Source organism: Leucoraja erinacea, chromosome 9 (genome assembly GCF_028641065.1).
Source record: "Leucoraja erinacea ecotype New England chromosome 9, Leri_hhj_1, whole genome shotgun sequence".
NCBI classification, from domain to species: Eukaryota; Metazoa; Chordata; class Chondrichthyes; order Rajiformes; family Rajidae; genus Leucoraja; species Leucoraja erinaceus.
In genome coordinates this window covers 49,167,789-49,190,928 of record NC_073385.1, presented here as the reverse complement: position 1 = coordinate 49,190,928, position 23,140 = coordinate 49,167,789, and the positions used below count along the sequence as shown (strand labels likewise).

The 23,140-nt window shown below is 43.3% G+C and overlaps 1 protein-coding gene across 7 annotated transcripts in view; it reads left to right on the top strand.

Annotated features, from left to right (window-relative positions):
• The window catches only part of LOC129700355 (alpha-(1,6)-fucosyltransferase-like), a 664,773-nt gene extending 661,962 nt beyond the window's left edge, over positions 1–2,811 (top strand). For all 7 annotated transcript variants that reach the window (XM_055640772.1, XM_055640767.1, XM_055640769.1 and 4 more), the window contains one exon: positions 1,925–2,811. In XM_055640772.1, the coding sequence (XP_055496747.1) occupies positions 1,925–2,254 (330 nt within the window). In that variant the 3' untranslated portion in view covers positions 2,255–2,811. The remainder of the gene's footprint in view (positions 1–1,924) is intronic.
• Positions 2,812–23,140: the final 20,329 nt, after the last annotated feature.

Here is a 23,140-nt window from a genome sequence, read left to right as displayed (position 1 = left end):
TTCCTTCAAACTGATAAAACACATACTGCTTTTTAAAAGTGGGCACAAGTGCGTTCAAAAGTTCTGAGAGCAGAATTAGGCCATTTGGCCTGTGTAGTCTACTCCACCATTCAATCATGGCTGATCTATCTTTCCCTCTCAACCCTATACTCCTGCCTTCTCCCCATAACCTCTGATATCCGTACTAATCAAGAATCCGCCAATCTCCGCCTTAAAAATATTCATTGATTTAGCCTCCACAGTCGTCTGTAGTTAGGAATTACGCATATTCATCACCCTCTGACTAAAGACCACATATTCACCAACCTCTGATGAAAGAGTCAGTGTCCTAAATTGTCCAATATGCATGTTGGTCAGTGGGACTTGGTTTTGTTTAGAGATACAGTGTGGAAACAGGCTCTTCGTCCCACCGAGTCTGTGCCGACCAGCGATCCCCGCATACGAACACTATCTGCACACACTATGGACAATTTACAATCTCACCAAGCAATTAGCCTGCAAACATGTATGTCTTTGGAGTGTGGGAGGAATCCGGAGCTTCTGGAGAAACCACGCAGGTCACGGGGAGAACCTACCAAACTCCATAGAGACAGCACCCATAGTCAGGATCAAACCCGGGTCTCTGGCGCTGCAAGGCACCATATCTACCACCGCCCATTTGCTGTTCTAAATCAGTGAATCAATAAATGCCCAGAGAGGACAATCAAGCCAACGACGGCACAGTGTCACAGTGGTAGAGCTGCTGCCTCACAGCACCAGAGACCCGGCATCAATCCTAACTATAGGTGCATTCTGTGCAGAGTATGTATGTTCTCCCTGTGACCGCGTCGGTTTCCTCCCATATTCCAAAAATGTGCAGGTTAATTAGCTTCTGTAAATTGCCCCTAGTGTGCAGGATGCAAAAGTGGGGTAACATTGAACTAGTGTGTGGTTGATCAATGGTCAGCATGGACTCGGTGGGCAGAAGGGCCTTTTTCCATGCTGCATCTCCAAACTAAGCTCAAAACTAAACTAAAATATTTTTTATCTGTCAAGGGTAGAGGAGTCTAATACTGGAGGGCATACATTTAAGATAAGTAGGGAAAGATTTAAAGGGGATCTCAGAAGGAAGTTCACACAGTGGATGTATGAAAGAAAATGTCCCAGGAACTGATGGAGGGGAGTACATGGAACTAGTGTAGATAGATAGATGTCTAAAACTAGAGGGCACAAGTTTACGGTGAGACGGAGGAATTAAAAAGATATCTGAGGGGCAAATGTTTTACACAAAGAGATGTTGGCATTTGAAATGAGACGCCAAAGTAGGTGGTAAAATTAAGAACAGTTACAACTTGAAGAAGCATATGGACAGCATGACTAAGCAAGACATAGATGGATGCGGAATTAATGTAGACAAATTAGATCGGCAGAAATCGGTATGATGGTCAATATAAACATGATGGGCTGCAGGATCTGATTCTATGCTGTATAACTCTGGATTGATTTTGCAAGTGAGAGCAAATGAATTTAGAGCCATTACTAACAGAACTACAAATCTGTGGTTTTAATGCCAGCCATCTCATTCTTGGCAGTCCTGTAAATATCTGGTCTACATTTTCATGATTAATTCACTTTAACGGAATTTCACCATCCCTTGAATTAGCATCACTGTCTTGGTCCGTTGAAGGTATGTAGTATTGTCGAAGGCATCATTGACATGGTGCATAGGGTGAGTATGTGAGTTCTAATGAAATACACAAATATTGAAATATTTTGCTTCTTTTATGGAAAACAACCAAAACCAAATCCTCCTATAAACTTTACACAAGAATACTAAGCGCTTTCCACATGTAGTACCAAAACAAATGTGTTATTTTGCACTGTAAAGTGATACAGCTTTAAAATGAGTGGTCTGAACAATTTGTATTCCGTTTCTGTTTCCCAGGTTTGTCGAGTGGCCTATGAGATAATGCAGACATTACACCCAGATGCATCAGGTTATTTCCATTCCCTGGATGACATCTACTACTTTGGTGGACAAAATGCGCACAATCAGATTGCAATTTCTCCTCACAAACCACAGAATCCAGAGGAGATTGTATTGGAGCCTGGAGATCTGATTGGGGTGGCTGGCAACCACTGGGATGGTTATTCCAAAGGCATCAATCGGAAATCTGGGCGAACAGGCCTCTATCCATCTTACAAAGTGAAGGAGAGTATTGATACGATTAAATATCCAACATACCCAGAGGCTGACAATGAAAAGCCACAGTAACTGCAAGGACACTCTGCGGCCGTGGTGAATGTATCTCGCCATACATCTGAAATCCAGCCAACAATTTTTTTTTTAATTGAGTTCTGTGCAGATGCATCTATCGCCCTCCGGTTGTGTTTGGTTGTCTGCCATTAATTCACGGTGACCCTCAGTTACTGACACTGACCCGTTGTACAGGTTAGAGCATGAGCAAATGTCTGTCCAGTCATGGTGCCTAACATTCTTCAACCTTGGACCTTCCTGAAGAACCATGCCCAGCATTAGCACAGAGATGTCTTTGAAACCTCGGCTTGAAGGAAAGAGTTTAAATTATCAGGCAGAAGAGATGTACGTAATCATGAAGACATTATCCATTTCACACGCCTGTTCTTAAGATGACATTTTGTCAAGAATTGAAAGTGCTTGTCCTTTGCAAGGGTGGGCAGGATCAGAATAAGCAAGTGCACATTCTCATTTCACAGTCTTTTGTAAAAGCAAAATCATGGACAGAATCTTTAATACATAATTTCCAGACATTGTCTTTGATAACAAAAGTAAATAAATCTAAATGAAACCAATTGAGACAGAGTTTCTCCTCATTGTTGTTGGTATGTTTAGGATTAAGATGGCATTTAACTGCTGTTTAGCTTTCAAAGTTCATAAATGTTTGTGATCTCCCTTTTTGTCAGCAACTTGTGTATGATCCCTCTATACGTTACTCAGCTCCTAACTATTAACGCTGTTATTTATCACTATTGGTTATTGAAATAATATGTCCAACACCTGATCTCTTAAAAGGTGCCTTATATTTTTAACATCAATCAGCATGAAATGTAACCCAATTCAATGCCAAATCATTTCAAGGTTCTCTACAGTAGAAAAGGTATTTTCCATGGCAGAAGAAGATTTGTCACTTTCTGTGTCAGACTCAATTCTCCCTGTGGGCACAGATTTTGGACTTGTCACTTTGGACTTCTTTATGTTTGAGCTTGGGTGACCTTTTTCTCTCAGACCACCAACCTCCAGCAAAGGCAAAATTTAAGCAAGAGTACGGGATAATAATTGGGAACAGAATTACTGGACGGGGCTCGGAAGGAGCAGCCCAAGATGGAGTTTGGGAGTGAAGACCGCTGGGAGTAGTTGGAGCTATGAAAGAATGCTGGATGATATTCCCTTCCCAAGTTGAGACTTGCCCAGTGTAGAAAGGAACTGCAGATGCTGGTTTAAACCGAGGATAGACACAATATACTAGAGTAACACAGTGGGACAGGCAGCATCTCTGGAGTGAAGGGGTGGGTGACGTTTTGGGTCAAAATCCTTCTTCGGACCCTTCTTCGGACCTTCCTTCACTTATTCCTTCTCTCCAGAGATGCAGCCTGTCTCGCTAAGTTACTCCAGCATTTTGTGTATCGTCGAGACGAGTACATGTCAATTGGATCACAAAAAGGTATCAGGGGTAATGGGGAGAAGGCAGGAGAATGGGGTTAAGAGGGAGAGATAGGTCAGCCATGATAAAATGGCGGAGGAGACTTGATGGGCCAAATGACCTAATTGTGCTCCTATCACCTATGATCTTATGATCACACCTTTGATCATGGCTCACGAAGTCTAGCCAAATATTGTACCATAATAAACATAGAAACATAGAAATTAGGTGCAGGAGTAGGCCATTCGGCCCTTCGAGCCTGCACCGCCATTCAATATGATCATGGCTGATTATCCAACTCAGTCTCCCGTACCTGCCTACTCTCCATACCCCCTGATCCCCTTGGCCACAAGGGCCACATCTAACGCCCTCTTAAATATAGTCAATGAACTGGCTAATGAACTGGCTATAATGAACAATGAACTGGCTAATATTAAACTAATTCCAACTGTCTTCACCTGATCCATATCCCTCCATTCCCCAAAACCTGCCCTGGATAAGGTTAGCATTCTCAACATAGACTGAACATTGAATCAAGGACTTTTCAGTTGCACAAATTTAATTTCCTATAGCCTGGGCTGATGGTTGGTTGGCGTATTCACATCCATCAATTTGGGGCTATAAAATTGTTTTTTTTCCTATCCCTGTCTTCTTCCAACATGGAAAAAAAAACAGTGAAACCTTTCTCTGTTTAGTAGATTTTATTTAATTGGAAATATTTATTAATAAAAGCAAAAATAAAACATGCAAATGCTGGAAGTCTGAAGTTGACACTATTGCTGGAAACAGTTAGCAAGCTTAGAGGGTTAGCATTTCCTGTGCTGACCAAAAGATTGATCTGAATTGGTGATTCTTGTTTTTCTCTGTCAGGTGATGTCACAATTGCTGAGGATTCCCACCATTTTCTGTGCCATATTGTATATTCTTCGAGAGCTGGCTAAAAATTAAAAAAAAACTTTCCAAGATCATCCCAAGCAAATATGACACAGCTCCCCGCAATCCCACAACACTCTCAAAAAAGCAAACTTCGTTGTTGTGGTGTGTGTGTGTTTTTTTTAAATTTATGAACTGACGGTTTTGGTAAAGATGTGTTATTACCAATGCAATGCACACATATGTGTCTTCTGTTGTGAACATTATTGTGCCCATCTGTTCCTTTAAGGAACCAAATTCTAATCATTCTAAGGGAGTGCCGACTGATGCTCCATTATTGACAGGTTGATTATTTAAAGGGCTAATTATTTAAAGGTTGATTATTTAAAGGGCTTTTACAGTTTCCAGCTCAAGGTGAAGGTGTTATTCTTTTCATATCATTCAATACTTGTTTTATTTTTTTGTTGAAAGGTGCCCTCAAACCAGCAACTTGCATCCTGGAGCATTGCCAATTTACGAAACTGCATTCAGTGCCCGCACAATAGTCTCCTCCACAATGGGGAAACCAAACACAGATTTGGTGAGCGTTTTGTGGCCAACATCCACTCCTTCTGCAGGGGTGACCCAGAGCTTCTAGTTGCCACTTTAGTTCAAATTTGCTAATGTTAGTTTTAATTCCTTCATCTAAATCATTAATGTACATTGTAAATAGCTGCGGTCCCAGCACTGAGCCTTGCGGCACCCTACTAGTTACTGCCTGCCATTCCGAAAGGGACCTGTTAACCCCAACTCTTTGTTTCCTGTCTGCCAACCAATTTTCTATCCATGTCAATACCCTACCCCCAATACCATGTGCTTTAATTTTGCCCACTAATCTCCTGTGTGGGACCTTATCAAATGTTTTCTGAAAGTCCAGGTACATTACATCCACTGGCTCTACCTTGTCCATGTTACTACTTTCCAAATCCGCTCAAAAAATTCCAGAGGATTTCCCACCACTGTGAAGCATGATTTTCCCACCCTTTTCTTGAAATCCAAGATTAGCTACCCTGACTTGGACCGCATCCTTAGTTACTACTAGGCCATCCAAAGCACCGCCATGCGTGATCTGGCTATTACATCAACCCCGTCCCTGCCTTTTCCCCATATCCCCTGCTGCTATTACTGTTTCAAAAGCAAGAACCTCACCTCTCATCCTTCTAAACTCTCAGAAAATGTGTACAAAGCCCCTTAGCTGCTCCCCCTGGTCTCTCAGCATATGGGACAGTTTCCGCCATCCCGGGAATTAACCTATATAGTTGTTGAGAATTCCTGTTCCTATATTCCTGTTGAGAATTTAACAGAGTGGCGCAGCAGTAGAGATGCTGCCTTACAGCGCCAGAGACCTGGGTTCGATCCTGACAATGGGTGCTGTCTGTACGGAGTTTGTACATTATCCCTGTGAGTACATGGGTTTTCTCCGTGTGATCCTGTGCGTCCAAAGAGACGTACAGTTTTGTAGGTTAATTGTGTTCTGTAAAAACTTGGAAATTGTCCCTAGTGTGTAGGATAAAGTTAGTGTAGGGGGTGATCACTAGTTAGCATGTACTTTCCGTGCTGTATCTGTATAGTCTAAAGATCGCCACCCGGTCACGGCCCCCCCTTTTTGTTCATCTTCACCCAATCTGTCTGCAATTTAAAATTTGTTTTACTTCTGATGTAAGGTTATTGGCTGGAAACGTTAAATGGTTCTCTCTCCACAGATGTGACCTATCCAAGTGAGTATTTCTGTTCTCATTTCAGATTTGCAGAAATTGCAGTGCTGGTAAAGATATTGTGTGATACGGTAGTCAAGCTGCTGACTTCAACTGCTAATGTCCATTTGTATTATGTTGAACATTATGTAACATCAACTTCATAGGCGGTACTAAAATGTCTTGATATTCGTGAATTAGTGCACTAATTCATTGATTTTATTTACAATATTGAGTGCATTTGGGTATGAAAGCTCTAAATTGTGTAGTTTTTAAAGCTCATTTCTTCACATTCGGGATTGGCACAATGGCACAGTGGTAGAGTTGATGCCTTACAGTGTCCGTGAACCGGTATTGATCCCGACTACAGGTGCTGTCTGTGTGAAGTTTGTACATTCTCCTTGTTACCGCATGGGCTTTCTCCGGGTGTTGTGGTTTCTTCCCACATTCCTAAAACTTGCAGGTTTGTCGGTTAATTGGCTTCTGTAAATTGCCCCAAGTGTGTAGGATGCAAAGGTGGGATAAAACCGAACTGGTGTACGGGTGATTGTTGGTCAGCACAGACTCTGTGGGCGAAAGGACCTGTTTCCATGCTGTATCTCTAAATTAATCTAAATTAAACAAAACTAATTAATCTCACCTGCTGGTCCATCACCACATCCATCTTCATGAAGTGTTTTGAAAGGCCGTTAATGGTACACATTAATTCCAGCCCCTCAGACTGCTTGATCCATTGGAATTCACCTACCATCACGACAGCTCATTGTCCCAGACACTACATTCTTTGCTGGAACATCTGGCCAATAAGAATATCTACAACAGACTGCTAATTGATTCCGCCTTCAACACCATAATCTCATCCAAACACATCGACAAACTTCCTGGACCTACGAGTCAGCAATTCCTCTGCAACTGTATTCTCAACTTCCTACCCGTAGACCCCAAAACAGTCAGAATGGGGGGCGAAACATCCTTCACAATAATACTCCACACCAGTACCCTGCAAGGATGCATTCTCGCCCCTTTATTATACTTCCATTACACTCACAACTTAGAAAGGAGATGAGGAGGAATTTCTTCAGTCAGAGGGTGGTGAATCTGTGAAATGCATTACCACTGACAGCTATGGAGGCCTAGTGAATGGATATATTTAAGGCAGAGATTGACAGATTCTTGATTAATAAGTGTGTCAGGGGATATGGGTAGAAGGCACAAAAATGGGGTTGAGAGGGAAAGATAGATCAGCCATGATTGAATGGCATGGACTTGATGGGCCAAATGGCCTAATTCTGCTCCAAAAACCTATGAATGCACCTGTGCCCACTTTACCATACATACCACCAGATTCAGGAACTGTTTCTTCCCCACTGACTTAAGGCTTCTGAACAATCCTTTCATTAAGTAAGTGGGTTGTCCCAATCTTCCAACCTTCCTCATTGCGACCTTTGCACTTTTTAAAATCTGCAGTTTTTCTCAGTTGACTATCTCAGTTGTAGGAGTGGTGTTGTTTGCAAAGGGGTGCTAACTGCAAGTGGGTTTGATTGCATGATATAAGATTGTACATGGAGAGCACAAGCAGGTCACCAGTGTCTTAGGGGGAGATAACTACTCAGTTTACAGGTTTTGAGGAAATCTCCCATCCCAAAAACCAACCAGTGACGACAGCTCTCGACCTTTAGCCAGTTTCCTATTCATTCAGCTAATTACTGATCCTTTCAGTTGAAATCCTTTCCACATTTCCAGAAGAGCAGGAGAGTTCCTCCTGGGATACAAGCAGTGCTGCAAAGACACTCGAGGAGTTGTTCAGCTGTTCTACTGTTCCTCCCAGTTTGAAGTTTCTGAACTTAAAATCTTGGCTTTTTCTGTCTAATAACTAATGTCAATTTCAGAAGGTAGTCGGCATCTTGTCCAAGATGCTGATGCCAGTCAACCTCTGATGAATCCAGACCGTTTACATCAGTGGTCGAACCGTCAACTCATAGGGTTCATTTAAAAGGACATGAGTACCTTCGGAGTTATATTTTTTGTGACTTGCATCTTTCACGACTATTTATGGTGGAAAAACACCATGATGGGATTTTTTTTTGCTAAAATTATTAAGTGAACATTTTGCCCAGATAGGATCAAAATGCCCTCAGGATGTTGCAACAATTATTTTGATATCAGCTTTCATTTCCTATTTTGACTGTCATGCATTCCATGCCCTTTGATCTTGTTTAGGCTTACTATCTTGAAGTACGATATGAAACAATTTAACGGCGGATTGTCTAAGGCATCACACGCTACAAGCAGGCTTATGCAATTACGTCTGAAGAAGGGTTCCAATCCAAAATGTCACCCATCCTTTTTCTCTGGAGATGATGCCTGACCCGCTGAATTACTCCAGCACTTTGTGTCTATCTTATGTAATTACCTGTTAGCCCTGCATCTGTTCTTGAAGATGGATGGTATGGCAAGCAGGACTCCTAATGAATACTTCTTCACTCTCTTTCATGATCAGCTCGTGGATGCTGAAGCCAATTCATTTTTCTTCCTTGCTGAGATGGCCCATTTCAAAGTAAATCAAGAGTTATGCCACCTAAGTGCACTGCCCAAAAGGAGGTGAAATGGAAGGTGGTTTAATATTTATAGTCATAGAGTGATACAGTGTGGAAACAGGCCCTTCAACCCAAATTGCCCATTCCAACCAACATGTCTCATCTATACTAGTGCATTTGGCCCATATCCCTCCAAACCTGTCCTATCCATGTACCTATTTAATTGTTGACTGCATGGGTTTTCCCCGGGTGATTCAGTTTCCACCCACACTCCAAAGATGTACAGGTTTGCAGGTAAATTGGCTGGGTAAAGATTGTAAATTGTTCTTAGTGTGTAGGATATTACTAGTGTACGGGGATCACTGGTCTGAGCGAACCCAGTGGACAAAAGGGCCTGTTTCCATGCTGTATCTCTAAACTAAACTAAACTAAACGAAACATGGATAGGTAGACAAAAATGCTGTAGAAACTCAGCAGGTGAGGCAGCATCTATGGAGCGTAGGAAAAAGGCAACATTTTGGGTTGAGACTCTTCTGCAGTCTGAAGAAGGGTCTCGACCTGAAATGTTGCCTATTTCCTTCGCTGCATAGATGCTGCCTCACCCGCTAAGTTTCTCCAGCTATTTTGTCTATCTTTGATTTTCCAGCATCTGCAGTTCCTTCTTAAACAAAACATGGATGGGTGGCATTTTGGGTCAGGACCCTTCTTCAGATTCATATAAATCCTCTTACTCCAGCACTTTGTGTCCTTTTTTGTAAGCCAGCGCCTGCAGTTGTTTCTCCAACCACAGATGGTGTTTAATTGAGAGATATGGAGAAAGCGAGATCATATTTTTTGGGGGGGGAAAGAATACATTTTGCTTTGATGTTACATATTTTCTGACGACATTCAAATGGACTATTTTGGCCCATCGAGGCTATGCCGGCTCAGACAGCAAGCCTATACCTCATTAATTGTCTTTTGTTCTCCCTGCAGCAGCATTGCTTCAAAGTGGTAAAAGCAAACTCACTGTCTGTCACTGCTCCGGAGAAAATGTGTGGTTGTCCTATCATTTTCTGGAGGATGGCTTCCCTCCTGGACTTTTATCACCTTGGGCTCAACAAATCATGTCTTGTTTGACATGATGTGACTGCCATCCACATTATGTCAGAGCTGTCCAATACATTATGTGTAATTGCAGTAAAATGAAGCCAATTCTGCTTTAGCATTATAATGGTGCTATTGTCAAACTGAAATCAGTACCTTGGACAGGATGCTGACTACCTTGGCAATTTGACATCAGTTATTAGACGGAAGAAACCAAAGATTTTAAACTTCAGAATCAACGAACGTCCCAGGCAGCTTTGTTGATAGGATTTGATCCTCCAGTGTTGGAGGAAAAAGTCAATTGTTATTTTTATCACTGGCAAGATGCAACACCCACATACATGTGTGCGTGCACGATTGCGTGTTTAATGGAGCGCAGTGCACATCACCAAGTTGCCAGAAGCCGTTGTCAACCCTTGAGTAAAACTTCAGACTTAAAGAACATAAACTTCTAATTCATGATATCATGCACTGCTTAAAAATCTTTTTCTTTTCCTCGAGTTTGCTGTGATCATTTATAACAACAGCTTATGTTCTGTATCTCTGCTAGTTTACAGGATCATGGTTGATCTTTTACTTTCAACATCATTTCCTCCATCAAGCCATTTTTTTCCTTGATTCCCTTCATATCCAAGGCTCTATCAATATTTGCCTTGAATTTACTCAGCAACTGAACCTCCACAACCCATTTGGGAGAGAATCCCTAAAACGTTCCCTTTGCGAGAAGATATTTCTTCACATCGTAGTCATGAATATCCAGCTCCTTAATTGAGAAATTAGCCTAATTTATTATTGTCTGATGTACCGAGATACAATGACAAGCTTTTTTGTTGCGTGCTATCCAGTCAGTGAAAAAGGAAGGGTCTCAACCCGAAACGCTACCCATTCCTTCTCTCCAGATATGCTGCCTGTCCTGCTGAGTTACTTCAGCTTTTTGTGTCTTTCTTCAGTGAAAAGGCTATACATGATTCCAATCAAGCCGTCCACAGTGTACAGATACAGGATAAAGGGAATAAGGTTTAGTACAAGATAAAGACCGATTAATGATAGTCCGAGGATCCCTTATGAGGTAGAAGGTAGCTCAGGACTGCTCTCTAGTTGGTGATAGGATGGTTCAGTAGCCTGAGAACAGCTGAGTAGAAACTGTCACTGAAACTGGAGGTATGCGTTTTCACACTTCAGTACCTTGTGCCTGAAGAGGGAGTGTTTGGGGTGAGACTGGTCCTTGATTCTGCTGATGGCCATGCCGAAGCAGTGTGAAGTGTAGATGGAGTGAGTTGACGGGAGGTTGGTTTGTGTGATGATCTGGATTATGTTGACAACTCTCTGTAATTTCTTGTGGTCTTGGATGGAGCTGTTTCCTGGTCCCTGGAGAAACATCATTGGGAAAACATTATTCCTCCTGCATCTATCATTCCAATGCCCTTAAGAACTTTGGGTATCACCTCTCATTCTTCAAAACTTCAGAGAATATTGTCCGATTCTTCTTAATTTCTCAGCATTGGATAAACTTCCACCCAGGAATAAATCTGGTGAATTTTCATTTGCATTCCCTCGATCACAAGCATATCCTTTGAAAGGTAAGAAGAATTGATCTGCACCTCTTTAAAATAGCTCTTTAAAATAAAAGTTTTTTGTTAAAGGTTTCTGCTGCCCTGCCTGAAGTTCTCATGTCATTTCTCTTCCAAGGCCTCTGAGACACACACATATTAATGCAATATACTTCCATACCCAACTCGTTTTGAAAGTCAGGGCTTAGAATACATTTTCTCCACTGACAAGCAGTACAGCTGTCCAATCCTGTTAAATTAGATATGAGTCGATATAAACCGTGGATATGCCCTGCCTCTTCCAGCCATAAATAACAATGATCCTTGTGCTCTGAAAATATTATCAGCAAAAATATTTTCTCTCCCGTCTTGCCTGAGTAAACACGATAATTCAATTGACAGAATTTTGACAAACTGAATCTCTTCAAGGTTATGAAATACTCTGAGAAAGATGAAGCAAATCAAATATCAAGAAGCTGGGGGTTTGAAAAGACTGGTGAAAACACTATCATGCTTTCACTCTTCATTTCAGGCAAAGTAAGCTCTTGGCAAGAACAGTGCAAAAGCAAAAAGATTTATAAATTGTTCATTTTCACAGTTGGCATTCCAATAGTAGTCCATTTGCGTATTAAGTCATGGATAAAATCTATGCTACCAGCTGCCAAAAATGACATCTCCAATACTGCTTTGAAATTGATCTTGTCAGACGTGTTTCCATTGCAACAGCTCGCAGGCTTGGTGCAGACATCCAGCTCTTTCAAAAGCAATGAAGTGCAGGCGGGTCAGTTTGAATGCAGCTAAACCCCCACAGCTGCACTTGAGGCTGCCCAAAAATAATTGTTCACTTGCCTTGAATTTGGGCAACCATTTTCAATAATGGATCACCCCCCTCACCACAACCATTCACCCCCCCCCCCCCCCCCTTACAAAAACACCTCATTACATACTTTTGACATAGAATCACCAAGCTACCAAGGCTGCCAACATTGGGTGAGAGTTGAGAGTGGGAAATTGCGAGGGAGTGTAGTGACCGAGGGGGAGAGGATGAGGGAGGGATGTCCCCCCTCCCATGGTTGGGAGCTTTTGCATTTTTCAGCATGAAATTGTGCAATCTGGTGCATACTGTTGCGAGTCTTTTAACTTACACTTGAATGCAACATTTATGCTTCAAATTGGATTAGGTATGAATAAGGTTAGGCTAAATTACATTCCTAATTACATTCCACAGTAGAGCCAGGCTCTGATCAACAGGTGCAGCACATGAATGACCTTAGTATATTCATGTATGGAAATCAGATTATAATTCATGCTGTTATGCATATATATAGAGAAACAAAAACATAGAAACAAGGCAAGAGGAGTCAGACTTCCATCACTGTTCTGCCCAAATAAATCAATTAACCTTACCCTTTGACTATAGAAACAAGACGAAAATAATGCCACATATTCAACCGTATATGGTTCAATGAAATTAAGATATATATGTAAAACATATATATGGAAACAGGCCCTTCGGCCCACCAAGTCCACACCGACCAGCAATCTACCATACACCAGTTGTATCCTACACGCCAGGAACAATTTACAGAAGCCAATTACCTACAAACCTGCACTTCTTTTGGATGTGGGAGAAACCAGAATATCCAGAGAAAACCATGTGGTCATAAGGAGAATGTACAAATACTGTATAGACAGCACCCGTAGTCAGGATCAAATCTGGGTCTGTGGTGCTGCAAGGCAGCAATTCTACCGCTGCGCCACCGTGCCGCCCCATTAAATTATTTTTTATTCTTTATTCACAAGTTTAAAAAAAAAATTCCGGCCCTGCCAACATGTTCATAAATCGCCCCTGGATCCTCTCCAGAGCAATTGCATCCTTTCTACAGTGTCATAGTCTTACAGCATGGAAACAGGCCTTTCATCCCAACTTGTCCATACAGATCAAGATGCCCCATCTAAACTAGCCCCATTTATCTGGATTTGGCCCATATCCCTTTAAACCTTGTGTGTGCCAGTGTGTGTGTAAGGGTGTGTGTGAGAGTGTGTGTAAGGGTGTGTGTAAGGGTGTGTGTGAGAGTGTGTGTCAGTGAAGTGGCGACAACACCCGGAATGAGCGGAGACTTGGCAATGTCCAAGGGTGAGGGAGCATTTCCCTCTCTCCCCCCCTCCCTGGGAATGCGGGCCGGCCCAGGTGCTCTGTGTCCAGCTGGGGTCTGGGGGAGGTGAGGGTCAGTGATCCAGGGGTCCGGGGGAGGTGAGGGACTGGGGGTCGGGCATTGGAGCAGAGCCTTAGACCGTGATTCATCCCCGCGGCTCCAGAGGCGGCACCGACACCCCCACTCACCCGGTCCATTGCGGGCTCCAGGCCGGGGTTAAAACTCCATGCGGTATGGACAGAGCGGCCGACCGATACAGAGCCGCTGGAGGTGAGGGTGGGAGGTGTGAGCGGTACCTCCGGGGGGGTGGGGGAGGTCGCGGTGCTGGGACCACCGCCTTCTCTCACCTATCACACCATCTGCACGGGAATGTGAGCGCGGGTGAGGCAGCATCTATAGAGCGGTAGACAAAAATGCTGGAGAAATGCTAGAGTCTGAAGAAGGGTCAAAGTCAGACATAGATGCTCCCTCACCCGCTGAGTTTCTCTCCTTGTTGTCTACATTGCCATTTTAAATAGTGTACGATGGGCTTAAGCCAATTAAATTGCTCGTTCTTTACGGGGAACCTGCCGACAGAAAACTGTTCTCATTGATGAGTGTGGAGGAGTGACTATATTTATTTATTTATATTTTAAAATCTATTTTTGACCGTCAGAACTTGTGTCATCAGCGTGAGAGCGTGAGAATTTTGTCAAATGCGTGAGTCTCACGCACAATCCGTGAGAGTTGCCGGCCCCTGGCCTTAATCAGAAAATACCGAAAACATTGAGCAGGTCACGATGAGAAGCATTCAAGTTGAAAAACCGTTGTCTGTTTATGAAGAATGAATATTAGATAGAATGTCTTTATCTTGTTTAAAATAGTCTAGTGGAATATTTTACTGCTACTTGAGGGGGCCAAAGGGGTTCATTGTATATATATGTTTTAACGTAGTGAATGCAGAGCTAGTGTTATGTGTTTGGAGTGGAATTGAATCTACATTCTTCCCACAAGAAAGCAATAATTCCACCTGAAGTGCGAGAGAATGTCTGGGTGTGAATGTTTCTGTGTAGGAATACACACATCCACAAACCTTCCTGGAAATATCGAAACCTCCGCACTGATTTCTAGGAAACTCAGGCCCGTGACCTGCAGGAGCGTTCATAAGTGTACTGAAAACCTTGGTCCCACATGACAGATGCGCACGGAGACGCAGTTTAAAGGGCAGAGAAAGGAGAACGCCCTGCAAACCATCCACCACCTTCACCATCAGGCACCACCTGGTCCATGGGCAGAAGATCCGGCAGTTGCCACGTTGGCTCGGCAGACGCACCCCACCTTACACAATATGCGACTTGCATAAACTCGCACTTGTGACAACAATCCTTTAAGCACACTGCTGAGTTTCCAAGTTGTGCGAAAATTTACAACACAGTACTCTATTATCGTTGCATGTAGCCATTCCGCAAGCTAGTCATCTGATCTCGTGGTTGTTCCCATGTGGTCTCCCCCTCTCTTTCACTCACACAGCTTCTCGAAGATCGAACACACCGGACCTTCCGCCAATGCCAACGTTCACCTGGATCAGCCTAGTGATATTCCTTTGTCAGCTGCATCTCCTTCCTCATCTAGCAACTAAGTTAGTTGTCCACCATAATTAAAACGCCACTCCCAGCAAGTTTGGGTGATGTTAATTTTAAGGTAATTGCCATTACAGCTCCACTACAGATTTTCCAAGACCTTTGTTTCCAAAGCATTTCTGGATTGTCCGTTTTGCCAGGCCAACAGAGGTCACGCTTCCGAGAGGAGTCCAATAGTAATGGAACAGCCACCTAGACCACCAAGGAGCCGAGACACTGGTCTGCAAAGTCGGCATCGGTAGTCGGCTATGGGAACGGATCTGCCGGCTCCAGATGGGCTGGAGTTCCAGAGCCCCGGTCAGTGTGGAAGCCCCAATGAGGTCAAGATTGGCTGCCTCACCCGGTCTAGGCGCCACACATTTGGGGACACTTCCGGGGGCAGAGGGGGGGGGGGAGTTCTCAGTCATCTGAGAACACATGAAAAAAAAACACAATCGAAGCAAGTTGTCAACCATCCTATAAGGTACTGACAAAGCAGGTTCAGTCCAGAATAAAGGATTATTCCCAGATATACCTTCAGAAAAAAACATTTTCTTCTTTGGTAATGCAATATCGATTATGCATTAGATGTATTCCAATCACCACCATGTAAAACATTAAGCTTTATTATATATCATATATATATATATATATATGGGAAATATCGAATCGTGGTGTGTATTTTGAAGATGCAATACCTCAGTCTTTTAAACATCTGCAAATCAATAACAATTGCCGGATCTAGATTCCATTCACCACTTGACTCTCAGAGTTGTCCAATTTCACTGCATGTGTTTTTGTTATTAGACTTCTCTTGCTGGCAGCCGATTTAAAAGATGCAATCAAGTAAAAAAAATGCCAGACAAGGAACAATTATGCATTACTTCATGTGACAGCGCTATTTGTTTTGGAAAGCAAATTCTTTATTATCCTTTATGAAGTAAAATTTAGATTGTCTTTGCTGGAGAGTAGGTGGTGGAGGAGTGATCTGAATGATGGATGTACAATTATGAGAGGCATAGGTAGGACAGATGGTCAGAATCATCTTCTTTGGGTGGAAATATCAAATACTAGAGAGTATAGGATGAGAGGGGGGAAATTTAAAGGAGCTTTAGGATATTTTATACAGGAGTTGGTAGGTGCCTGGAATGTCCTGTCGGGGGAGTGATATATGCAATTACGATACCAATGTTCAAGAACCAATTAGGCAGACACGTACAGTCAGGGACTGGAGGGACTTGGACATTGTGCAGTCAGATGGGATTGGTTTAGATTGGCATCATGGTCAGCATAAATATTATGGGCTGATAGGGCCTGTTTGTGTACTGTACTATTTTATGTTCTATGTTCTATCTTCAAAATATGTTTCCAAAGACACAAACTAATTGGTCTTGTGCAGGTAGTTTCATGTGACATTCAGAGTTAATGAATCTAAACTGTTTTTCATTTTGACTGTAAAGTGACACAGTAAGAAAAATAATGAAACAATAGTGCTTCTTTCTCCAATTCCAGTCGCATCAGAGTGAAGTTAATGTTCTTTACTGCTGTTGTTGCATCATCCATTGAGATGCATTTCTCTTGCTTCAGCCAATTAGAGTCAACTCAGTATGCTGTGGATTCCAGTGTCTCCATGTTCCTTTCCTTGCCCCAGGCAATATTTGTTTTAAAATTGTGAGCCAGCGTTTATATCCAGGCTACAGTCAAATGCTGTCTGTGGCTGAAGAGCATAGTTCGACACAGGAACAGGCCCTTTGGCCCACAATGTTTGTGCCGAACATGATGCCTAACTGAACTGATCTCATCATGGCGGGACAGACATATGCTGAGAGAATGGAGCGGCTGGGCTGGAGTTTAGAAGGATAAGAGGAGATCTTATTGAAACATATAAGATTATTAAGGGGTTGGACACGCTAGAGGCAGGAAACATGTTCCCGAGTCCTGGGTCTCCTCCATTGCCAGAGTGAGCAACAGCGGAAATTGGAGGAACAGCATCTCATATTCCGCCTGGGGACCTTGGGTCCGGATGGCATTAACATTGAATTCTCCCAATTTTGCTAGCCCTTGCTGTCTCCTCCCCTTCCTTAACCCTCTAGCTGTCTCCTCCCACCCTCCTATCCGCCCGTCCTCGGGCTCCTCCACCTCCCCTTTTCCTTCCTTCTCCCCCCCCCCCCCCACCCCCCATCAGTCTGAAGAAGGGTTTCGGCCCGAAACGTCGCCTATTTCCTTCGCTCCATAGATGCTGCTGCACCCGCTGAATTTCTCCAGGAATTTTGTGTACCTTCGATCTTCCAGCATCTGCAGTTCCTTCTTGAACAACATGTTCCCGATGTTGGGGGAGTCCAGAACCAGGGGCCACAGTTTCAGAATAAGGGGTAAGCCATTTAGAACGGAGAGGAGGAAACACACTTTCTCACAGAGAGTTGTGAGGCTGAGGGCGGTGGAGGCGGTTCTCTGGATACTTTCAAAAGAGAGCTAGATAGGGCTCTTAAAGATAGCGGAGTCAGGGGATGTGGGGTGAAAGCAGGAACGGGGTACTGATTGGGGATGATCAGCCATGATCACATTGAATGGTGGTGCTGGCTCGAAGGGCCAAATAGCCTACTCCTGCATCTTTTGTCTATTGTCATCTGCCTGATCCCTCTATTCCCTGCACTTCCATGTGCCTATCTAAAAGCCTCTCAAACACCACTATTGTAACTGCCTTCGAGAAAGCTCAAAATTGTCCAAGTTCTATCCACAGTTCTGATTTCCTTCTTCATCCCATTTGCTGGGTGCCGTGTTTATCCCACACTTATCTTGAGTGGTTTGCTGAGTTCTGTAACTCTTTGAATTAGGCACATTGATTCTGTGAAGATCTGCACTCATGACTCCTCCTGAAAGTCATGTCTTCTCCAGGGAGATGGCTGTAAAATGTGTGTCCAACAAAAAGATTATCAAATTGATTTCTGCACTGAACAGTCATTTGAGGTGTCAAAACAATTTGAGACTCAAAGAAATTATGCCCCTGAGTCATTTTGTATTAAAGTTGTTTATCACCTCTGTGATTTACCTCTTTCAAATTTTGAAGCACACAAATGTTCTGGGTGGATAAAACTTTAATTGTTTTTATTAACGCCAAGAATATTCCACCGTTATTGATACTGGTACTGGTTTGTGACTATAACGTGGCTTTTTGGGTGAGGGGAGGAAGAGAGAGTGGCCGGGTGAGGCTGCTCCGTGGTCAGGATCAAACCCAGGTCTCCAGCACTGTGAGGCAGAGATTTATCATGTGCATCACCATGCCACCTTTTTCATTATACAGTGCCCTGCATAATGTTTGGGACAAAGATCCATCATTTATTTATTTGCCTCTGTACTCCACAATTTGAGATTTGTAATAGAAAAAAATCACATGTGGTTAAAGTGCACATTGTCAGATTTTAATAAAGGCCATTTTTATACCTTTTGGTTTCACCATGTAGAAATCACAGCAGTGTTTATACATAGTCTCCCCATTCCAGGGCACCATAATGTTTGGGACACAGCAATGTCATGTAAATGAAAGTAGTCATGTTTAGTATTTTGTTGTATATCCTTTGCATGCAATGACTGCTGGAAGTCTGTGATTCATGGGCATCACCAGTTGCTGGGTGTCTTCTCTGGTGATGCTCTGTAGGCCTGTATTGCAGCCGTCTTTAGCTTATGCTTGTTTTGGGAGCTAATCCCCTTCAGTTTTCTCATCAGCATATAAAAGGCATGCTCAATTGGGTTCAGATCAGGTGATTGACTTGGCCACTAAAAAATTGACAATGTTGTAGCTTTGTTGCTTTAGCAGTATGTTTGGGTTCATTGGCTTGCTGTAGAATGAACCGCCGGCTAATGGGTTTTGAGGCATTTGTTTGAACTTGAGCAGATAGGATGTGTCTATACACCAGAATTCATTATGCTACTACCATCAGCAGTTGTATCATCAATGAAGATAAGTGAGCCAGTACCTTCAGCAGCCATACATGCCCAGGTCATAACACCCCCACCACTGTGTTTCACAGATGAGGTGGTATGCTTTGGATCTTGGGCAGTTCCTTCTCTCCTCCATACTTTGCTCTTGCCATCACTCTGATATGTTAATCTTCATCTCATCTGTCCACAAGACCTTTTTCCAGGAGTGTGGTTGCTATTTTAAGTACATCTTGGCAAACTGTAACGTAGCCATCCTATTTTTGCGGCTAACCAGTGGTTTGCATCTTGCAGTGTAGCCTCTGTATTTCTGTTCATGAAGTCTTCTGTGGACAGTGGTCATTGACAAATCCACACCTGACTCCTGAAGAATGTTTCTGATCTGTCGGACAGGTGTTTGGGGATTTTTTTGTTTATTATAGAGAGACTTCTTATCTCATCAGCTGTGGAGGTCTTCCTTGGCCTGCCAGTCCATTTACGATTAGTAAGCTCACCAGTGCTCTCTTTCTTCTTAATTATGTTCTAAACAGTTGATTTTGGTAAGCCTGAGGTTTGGTTGATATCTCTAACAGTTTTATTCTTGTTTCTCAGTCTCATAGTGGCTTCTTTGATTTTCATTGACACATCTTTGATCCTCTTGATAAACAGGAATAAAGGTTTCCAAATGTGATGGGATGACTGGAGGAAAGGCTAGATGCTGAGAGCTCTCTTATACCTGTATTAGGGAGGCATTTAAACACACCTGAGCAATTACAAACACCTGTGAAGCCATGTGTCCCGAACATTATCGTGCCCTAAAATGGAGGGACTATGTATAAACACAGCTGTAATTTGTACATGGTGAAACCAAAATGTATATAAACACCCTTTAATGTAATCTGACAATGTGCACTTTAACCACATGTGATTTTTTCTATTACAAATCTCAAATGGTGGAGTGCAGAGGCAATTAAATAAATGTTGGGTCTTTTGGAGAGCACTTTATTTACCGCCTGCCAGAGGAAATAGTTGAGGCAGATACTATAACAGCATTTTGAAAGACATGGATAGAAAATGTTTAGATGAATATGGCCAAACACAGGCAAATGGAACTAGCTTAGATGGAGTATCTTGGTCAGCAAGGACAAATTGGGCCGATGGGATAGTTTCTGTGCAGTATGATTCTATATTCTCGAACTATAGGAGACTGTTCCCTAAAAGCACGAATGTTCTCTCCACCAGGTGTTTTGATACAGTTGGATAAATAGCAGCCAGGAGAATACATTGATCTGTTTTTCACCATCAAACCCAAAAAGGGGAAGTCTTCCAAGAGAAACAGTGGAACCCATCTGCAACTGTAACAGAGGTGTATGTGACGTAGCATATTATTAAGAAAGCAGCCAGTGCTCTGTGTCTATGTGACCATACAGGTAGGAAATATAAGATACTTTCACCCCTGGAATACCACCGAAAAACAATGTTCTTCTGTTGAAAGGTGTGTCTCCTCCCTTTATGCATCGCCAACTTCTACTGAGATCAATATAAAAAAGAGCAAGAATATAACATTCAAAATTGAGCTCTGGTTTAAATCCTGACTCATAAATTGGTTTTGAACAATACACTTCCTCGCGGTTGAAAGTAGTTACTAGAATCCAAATTCAGAGCCTCACAATCAAATGAACTTTTCTCGGAGTTTTCAATTTCAAAACAACATTGACATCTCCAAATCATAGCATTACTACGCCATAGAAAGAGACCAGTCGGCCCATTGAGCCCATGCTAGTACCCTGTAAAACAATCCATTGTGCGGCACTTCTCTCAAGTGCCTATCCAGTTCCTTTTCAAAAGCTCCCATCACCTCTAGTCTAATTTAGTTTTGTTATTATTGTCACGTGCACCAAGGTACTGTGAAAAGTTTTTGTTGTGTGCTATCCAGTCAGTGAAAAGACCATAGATGATCACAATCAAGCTGTCCACAGTGTACAGATACAGGCTAAACGTTATATACAGGATAAAGGTTACAAGCAGCCAGTGTAGATTATTGCCAGATCATTGACTTGCCTGAAATTTCCCCAATATATTTTCTCTGGATTCCTTGCCCTTAATATTTTAACTCTGAATTCCTTTCCAAGATGGCGGCACGGCCGCTGTTTGCAGCGGCCTCTCTCAGTGAAAATTCAGTGCTTTTGTGTGTTATTGGAGCGAGTGGTGTGACTGTAGAATGTGTGAAACGAGAGCGTATGTATGTGCAACAGTTTCTGTTGGGCACTCACAACAAAGTTTCTTGTTACGACAAACACTTACGGAGCGTACTGGGTGAGCTGGGACTTCTGCGCCGTATAGGCCCAAGGAAAGCTACGGCTGCACCTGGAGCAACACTAGTGAGGAATCATCGTAAGCGGTGTAGCAGGATGCGGAAGCAGTGGGAAGCGCGGGGGAGTCTACGCTAGGCTAATCGCTAATCCACACAAACCAGCAGTGCCTACACTCATGTTGGCAAATGTCCACTCCCTCGACAACAAGATGGATTACATCAGAGTGTGGACAGCTTCTCAGCGTAGCATGACGAACTGCTGTGTCTACGCCCTTACGGAGACCTGGCTGAACCAGAACATCACGGACGCTGCGATCCAGCTGGATGGGCTAATGCTATACAGAGCTGACAGAGTAGCTTCGCTAGCCGGTAACTCAAGGGGAGGCGGTCTGGCTGTGTACGTCAACAGATCGTGGTGTCGGGATGCCGTGGCGGTTTCTACGTACTGCTCACCCCACGTAGAGCTAATGACTGTGAAATGCCGACCCTTCTATTTACCAAGGGAGCTGACGGCAAGTCTTCATAACGGCCGTCTATGTACCACCGAGGGTGGACGTGAAGGACGCTATGACAGAGCTCTACAACAACATCAGTGAGCAGCAGAGGGAACATCCCGATGCTTTCTTCATGGCAGCTGGGGATTTCAACCAGGCAAGCCTCACATCTGTTCTGCCTAAATTCTACCAGCATGTGAATATTGCAACCAGGGGAAAGAACACACTAGAAACATCAAAGATTCACATAGAGCAGCACCCCTCCCCCATATCGGCATCTCTGATTACCTGCCGGTTATGCTCACACCTGCATACAGACCTAGGGTGAAACAAAACAGGCCAATGGTCAGAATATGGCCACAGGGAGCTACCACAGCACTGCAAGACTGTTTTGAAACCACACAGTGGGCCATTTTCAGAGAGGCAGCAACATGTGACAGCGGCACTGACCTCCAAGAATATACAGAATCCGTCATCGGATACATTAATAAATGCATTGATGATGTGACTGTGGTTAAAACCGTCAAGAGGCGTGCAAATCAGAAACTTTGGCTAACTGGGGAAGTTTGTTCTCTACTGAGAGTCCGGAGTGCTGCATGCAAATCTGGGGACAATGCAGCATACAAACTGGTACAGAGTAACCTGTCTCGGGGGATCAGGGCAGCGAAGAGGCGGTATGTACAAAAACTAAACAGCCACTTCACAAACGACAGACACACGTCGTTTGTGGCAGGGATTTCATACCATCACTGATTACAAGCCCCCCCCCCCCCCCTCTCTCCCCCCCCCCCCCGCTGCGGATATGCCAAAATGACCCCTCTCTACTAGACGAACTAAACGAGTTTTACGCACGTTTTGAGGCTAAAAATACCACCCAGATACAAGCACTCCTGCCATCACCTAGTGACCACTCACTCAGGCTGCCCACAGCCGGAGTTAAAAAGGCTTTTGCCAGCGTCAATCCACGCAAAGCTGCAGGACTGGACAACATCCCTGGACGGGTTTTAAGGGACTGCGCTGAGCAACTAAAAGATGTCTTTGCAGACACTTTTAACATCTCACTCAGCCAGGCAGTAGTGCCCAACTGTCACAAAAGTGCCATCATCGTTCCCATCCCAAAGAAACCCAACCCAGCCTGTCTCAATGACTTTCGTTCAGTTGCCCTCACACCCATATTAATGAAGTGTTTTGAACGGCTAGTCATGCAGCACATCAAAAACTGTCT